The following is a 6,453-nucleotide window of genomic DNA, read 5'->3' on the forward strand; positions in this document are numbered from 1 at the left end:
AGACTTCATTGTAACTTACACCGCTTGCACATTGCAACTTGCAAATCACAACTTGCACAATTAGGTAAGCTGATCTATCAATCTTATCAGCACCAAATGCATTAAATACATTACCTACTTGGTTCTAATTAAACTAAGTTACAAAATATTACTTAAAGTAACAAAATGAAACCGAAATTGAACAGTAACATCAACTTCAGTACCTGCATGTACTTTATCTGGAAATACTACAACAGCTTGATCTTCATACTTCATCCACATAACTTGGACTGTATGTACTTCATCCGCATAACTTATGTGGCATTGTCTGCTCATTGGTTGCTTCATGTGCTGCATGCAGGCCAACTTCAACAAAAAGTCGAATTATTAAATTCCTTCATTCTTCGATAAGGTTCTTACTTCTGAACAAAGGTCTAGTTGCTCTTCCATCCCCTGAAATATCTATCTCCTCTATCTCATCACCTTAGGGCTTTAGCTGTTCTTGCAATTGATTTGGTGCTTGGACTACCTCTTGAATCCCTTCTAACTCTACTTGGCAGCGAGATGATTGTCCATCAAATTGTTCCCCGAGTATAGATAATACACAAGCTTTTCATCACTTCCGGTGTATGAGCTAACTCCGAGATCCGTCACTTCTTCCTTCACATCATTACTTATACTTGGATTCCATTCTTTCCTTTTTTCTTCCTTGATGCTTCTTCTTCTTTTATGTTCCAATTTTGGTAGCGGAACCTCAATAGGTTATTTTCATCTAGTTCTTAAAAAAAAAAAAACAAAGCGCCTGTGCATATCAATTTCATTGCGCTCAAAAGGTGCCTCAGTTGTAAGGATGAAAATTATATTTGCTTCCAATATCTATTTATGCATTGGTGGCGAGAAGATGGAATGATGTTATGATTGTGTAAAAACTTTCTCATAATAAAAATATGATATGCCACATCGGCATCAATAACATGAAAGCAAAAACGTGACGTTTCCCAACATAGAAACAGTGTGTTAGTAACAAAAAAAAAACAAACAAGTATTTACAAAAATCTTGTGTACAAAACCACAATTATACGATGCTAAACTCACAAACAGCAATAGTGCCAAAGGAAAGAAAGGCGTGGTTCTGCAAAGTTTGATGATCTCATGACTGCAGTAGTAAAATTATCAATATGGATTTTGCAAAATCTGAGTTTATTAATTAAGAGGATCTTCGGTTCGTCATCGCTCGCACTTTCAAAAGCAACTCTGAAAAAAAAAAAGAGAATCTTTACTGGTATTTGCCATATTTGTATAAAATGGTGAGGATGGATGGGGAGGCAGTGGGTGTTGGGTCGAGCATAGCGGCAGCACTCACGTGAAACCTTCCGCAGTTGGGTCCCCACGTAGAGATCCTCCCCATCTAAAACCCCAGCCCTTCCTCTCTCTTCCACACGTATCTTCCCACCCCCTCGCACGTGATTGTCCACGTGTGTTCCCTTTCCGTCCCACTCTCACGCCTCCCTTTTATATTCTATAATAATATGAATTTAATTGAGAAAAAAATTGTAAAAAATTGTAATTTCATGTATCACATTATTTTTATTTCTTATTTAAATAAAAGAATAATAAATAAAAATTTTTCTCTTGATGTTCAGTTTTGTTATCTTGAAAAAATTTAATTTATTATTATTTTATTAGAAAGGGATAAAAGATGATATAGAATTATAATTTGATAAAAAATTTTCTCTTGATTGAGAAGCTTTATATATACATATCAAGCCTTTTTCCTTGTTTGGCTTGAGAGAGAACCCACCATTTTTGTTTCTAAAAAAGAAATGAGAGGAATCTGTCGGTCTGTGCATGTTAGATGTTTACGTAGTAAATCTTTAAGTGTTAGCTGGGCTTACGTAAACGCTGCCATCAAAGGTTTTGATCCTTTTCCTCCTCACGTTCCCCCTTATCTTTTAACACCTTGTTTTCTGCACTCTTTCTTCTTTATTATATATTTATTCATTTCATTATTCCAAAGAAACCATTTCTTGCAGCACCGAAAACCAAGCATTGTTTCTTTTCTTCTTTTAATATGGCAACTATGCTTCTTTTAACCTTCCTTATTTCTAGTTTAATTATGGTTACTGTTGGATTGGCCATCGACTTCATGGAGATTCTTCGCCTGGGTATTGATGGTCAACTCAGCGTCGACCCCAGCGACGTCGAAACGGCTTCTCTCGATTTTGGTTTGCTCACCCGAGGTCAACCGCTGGCTGTATTGCATCCAGTTTCGGCTCAGGACATAGCTCGAGTCGTTAAAGCAGCCTACGGGTCAAACCAGGGGATGACGGTGTCAGCTAGAGGACATGGGCATTCCATAAACGGACAGGCTCAGACCACAAACGGTGTAGTGATTCAGATGAGTGGGTGGAAAGGGGGGAATAAGCCACCTCGACCTCATGTTTGGGCTGAAGAGAGATACGTGGACGTTTGGGGTGGGGAGCTTTGGATAGATGTGTTGAAGAGTACCTTAGAGTATGGACTGGCACCCAAATCATGGACGGATTACTTGTACCTCTCTGTTGGTGGGACTCTGTCAAATGCTGGAATCAGTGGCCAAGCTTTCAATCATGGTCCACAAATTAGCAATGTTTACGAGCTTGACGTCGTTACAGGTCAAGTTCTTCCATCTTTTTCAAGCATCATTATATTATTATTGTTGTTGCATTAGAATGAATGGGATTTGGTGAACAGGAAAAGGTGAGGTGTTGACATGCTCAGAAGATGAAAACACAGAGCTGTTTCATGCTGTCCTTGGCGGTTTAGGACAATTTGGCATTATCACCAGAGCTAGAATTTCCCTTGAGCCGGCTCCAAATATGGTACCTACCATTCATTCTGTTTTTCATCCACCAGAGCAGCCTTTAACTTGCGTCTGTCTAACGTGGTGTAGGTGAGATGGATAAGAGTACTGTATTCCAATTTCTCAGCTTTTACCAGCGACCAAGAGCATCTTATATCGCTACATGCAGAGCCAAGTAACCAAAAATTCGACTACGTTGAAGGTTTCGTGATTGTAGCTGAAGGGCTCATCAACAATTGGAGATCATCTTTGTTTTCCCCTCAAAACCCTGTTAAAATCTCCACTCTTTTTCCCACTAGTGGTGTCTTGTATTGCTTGGAAATCGCAAAGAACTACCATGAATCTACTGCTCAAACCATTGACCAGGTATATTATATATCCATTTATTGCTTTGAGTACTATGTAGCCTAATCCTCTCAATCTGCCGTCAATGATGCTGATTAGTGCATTAGCTATTATTAATTACAACAATACTAAGTATCAACTCAACCTTAATTAATTATATTCGATCAAAAACAAAAACCTTAATTATTTATTACTTAATTCATAGCTTGTGAAAGTAGATAAAATTTTTAAAAAAATGTATATATATATATAGTACCAATCAGCAAGGATTCTATATGTTTCTTCTCTTACCTAAGAAAGCTGTGTTTAGACAACTAGCTTATATTATATGGAGTTTATTCTAATATATTATATATCATAAAAGCAGAATGAAATGAAAGTTCTTATATTAAGACTTAGATTATATTTTGCTCTTTTTACTTAAAAAATGAGTAAACTAATTCTTGTACATTAGATTGAAGAGTAAATTGATCATTTTTGTTAAAAATTTCATCCACTTGAACTGTTAAAAACTAGTGTGGTTGAAGGAATAACTAAACAACGACATGTGATGTGCCACGTGTATACAATAACCAACTTTTAATAGAAGAAACAATTTATTTTTTAATTTAATTTAATGTAGAATAATTAATTTATCAAATTTTTTTAATAGAATAACCTCTGTAAAACTCTTACTCATAGTAAACCCCCAACCAGGCTAACATTTTAGTTGAAAAAACTTAAAAAGCAAACATAAAGAACAAAAGTTGTTAATATTTAGCTAGTGGCTTCATATAATTCATTTATATACTATCAGCAAAAACGGTTTTCTAATTGCAACTTAGAACCTTGGACAACATCATTGTTTTGCATTATTGTCAAAATCTTTTTTAAATATTACTTCAACCGTGGTCCAAAAGAATTTTATAAATCTCAAATAAATAAAATTGATGTGAATTAGTAATCTATTTTAATGATGATGTATTGTTTGTACGACATCGAAAGTTACTATTAATTAATTAAATTTAATAAATTAAAAGTATGAACAAATTAGAATAGTGAGAAAAAGTTTAAAACTATCTATAACTCTTTTCCAATTCTTAAATAAAAAATAAGTATGTTTTAATACGCTCAAATCATAACCAATAATGATAAATTGACCAAAAACTTCTAGAAATTATTTGGATTTACATATCATAATAGTTCATTGAAAATTTAATGCTAGAGATTATAACTATATGAAAGTAAATAATAAATCTAGTTAAAAAAGTTTAATGCAAACATATGCAAGAAAACAGGGAAAATCATGTGTGATCTATTATGCTGATAAAATCCTAAAGGAACACTACTTTATAATTATATTATTACATTAAATATTATTAAATCTAAGCCGGCCATGATTCCCTCACCAAATTGTTCACTATTAATTAATCTTCTCTTCCAATTAAAATATATGGTTAGAATCGAAGTTATACGGACAAAACAATTGTTTTGTTAGATTGATGATAGGTTTTTTTTTTTTTATACGCAGGAAGTAGAGTTTCTGTTGAAGAAATTAAATTTTATATCGACATCAGTGTTTACGACTGACCTGTTGTACGTGGATTTCTTGGACCGGGTTCACATGGCTGAGATGAAGCTCCGGTCCAAGGGTTTGTGGGAGGTCCCTCATCCATGGCTAAACCTTTTTATACCCAGCTCAAAGATTGCTGAGTTCGATAAGGGAGTCTTCAAGGGCATTTTGGGGAATAAAACAAGTGGCCCAATTCTCATCTATCCAATGAACAAGAACAAGTATATATGCCCTTTTTACACCAACCATTCATTCCATGCCCATGCATGAAACATGCAAATGTTATCTTCTCATGCCCCCATGCATGCATGCTAATTGTTGTGTTCATGCATTGCATATACATATTAATGCATATCTACTTCATCATCACGTAATCACCCTCCTGAACCCTGGGTCCTTTTGATTCCTTCAAAACCATCAATCTCAACTGCCATTTCCATTCCACAGAAAATGACATGTTTTTTTTAGCATGCAAAAAATACTTTACCACATTTGGGCTGATATGGTGCAGATGGGACCATAGGAGCTCCGTGGTGACACCGGATGAGGGTTTGTTTTACCTGGTGGCATTGCTAAGGTCAGCCTTGGATAGTGGGGAGGAAACCCAGAGCTTAGAATACCTGAACAACCAGAACCGTCAGATTCTGAGATACTGTGATGAAGCTGGGATCAAGGTGAAGCGATATTTACCTCATTACACTACGCAACAGGAGTGGATGGACCACTTTGGCAATAAGTGGGATCGGTTCTATGAAATGAAAATGGAATTTGACCCGAGGCACATTTTAGCCTCAGGCCAACGGATTTTCACACCCACATTCCCTTCGTTATCGAACATGCCTTCATGACAATGATTCAATGATATAAAACAAATCATTAAAACGGGCATTAGCAAGCATACGGTTTCTCTTTTACATAAAAATCATAAACATATATAACAACATTGGGAACACTCCTAAGAATTAACTTGGTAAAAATTTTCGTAAGATCTAAATCGAATCTACTTAATAGCCACACAGGAACACCTGCCAAAGGAATCTTAGATCAAGCTTTTATAAGATGTATAAATTTGTTTGTTAATAAACATAAATTACCATAGAGAGATATACCCAATATTTTCTATCTATGTCTAAATCACAAATGTTTAAATCCCAGAAAAGATTGAAGGGGTCACAAACGATCTCGCTTAAAACTAAACTTTCAAGATAAAATATCCCTACAGTGTAATTTAATAGCACAATATATCACTATAATTGTACCCTACAAAATATTGAAAGATGAATAAAAACAATAAAGAACACTAGAAATTTAACGAGGTTCGGTAAATTATGTCTACGTCCTCAAACACTACCAAATATATTTCCCTACAAAAGATATAAGTGAAAAATTACAAATTAGAAGAGGGAAATTTTGCCTTTATGAAGAAAATGACAAATTTGGGATGATTTACAAACACTCCACAACCTTGTATTTTTTAGATGTGGGATTGTGCTATTTCAACAAATCTTCACCATAGCAAATTTTCACATCTTCAATATCCTTGCATAACAACATTTGATAGTGTCTTCAAATTTTAGCCTTCAAGTTTTAACATTGATCAAGTCCAAACATAGTTGGAACTTGACCGCAGCCACAATCTTAGTTATCATATCGACAGGACTCTCAGTGGTTTGAAATTTTCTAGATCTTTGCTCCACCATCTTCCAAAACCTCTCGTACAAAAAGATATTGGACA

At 35.0% G+C, this 6,453-nt stretch overlaps 1 protein-coding gene across 2 annotated transcripts; it reads left to right on the forward strand.

The window, feature by feature from the left end:
• The first annotated feature begins 1,748 nt into the window (after window positions 1–1,748).
• On the forward strand, window positions 1,749–5,600 carry LOC107917563 (cytokinin dehydrogenase 5). 2 transcript variants are annotated; one of them, XM_041098180.1, is made up of 6 exons: window positions 1,749–1,893; window positions 2,089–2,633; window positions 2,713–2,840; window positions 2,912–3,187; window positions 4,677–4,939; window positions 5,230–5,600. In XM_041098180.1, exons 2-6 carry the CDS (start codon window positions 2,096–2,098, stop codon window positions 5,564–5,566), a joined length of 1,542 nt encoding a protein of 513 aa, XP_040954114.1. In that variant the 5' UTR covers window positions 1,749–1,893; window positions 2,089–2,095; the 3' UTR covers window positions 5,567–5,600. The 2 variants fall into 2 exon arrangements, with proteins under 2 accessions (XP_040954114.1, XP_016702381.1); XM_016846892.2 differs by lacking the exon at window positions 1,749–1,893 and having other exon boundaries at window positions 1,901–2,633.
• The last annotated feature ends 853 nt before the right edge of the window (window positions 5,601–6,453 follow it).

This window comes from Gossypium hirsutum, chromosome A01, assembly GCF_007990345.1.
Source record: "Gossypium hirsutum isolate 1008001.06 chromosome A01, Gossypium_hirsutum_v2.1, whole genome shotgun sequence".
Classification (NCBI taxonomy): Eukaryota; Viridiplantae; Streptophyta; class Magnoliopsida; order Malvales; family Malvaceae; genus Gossypium; species Gossypium hirsutum.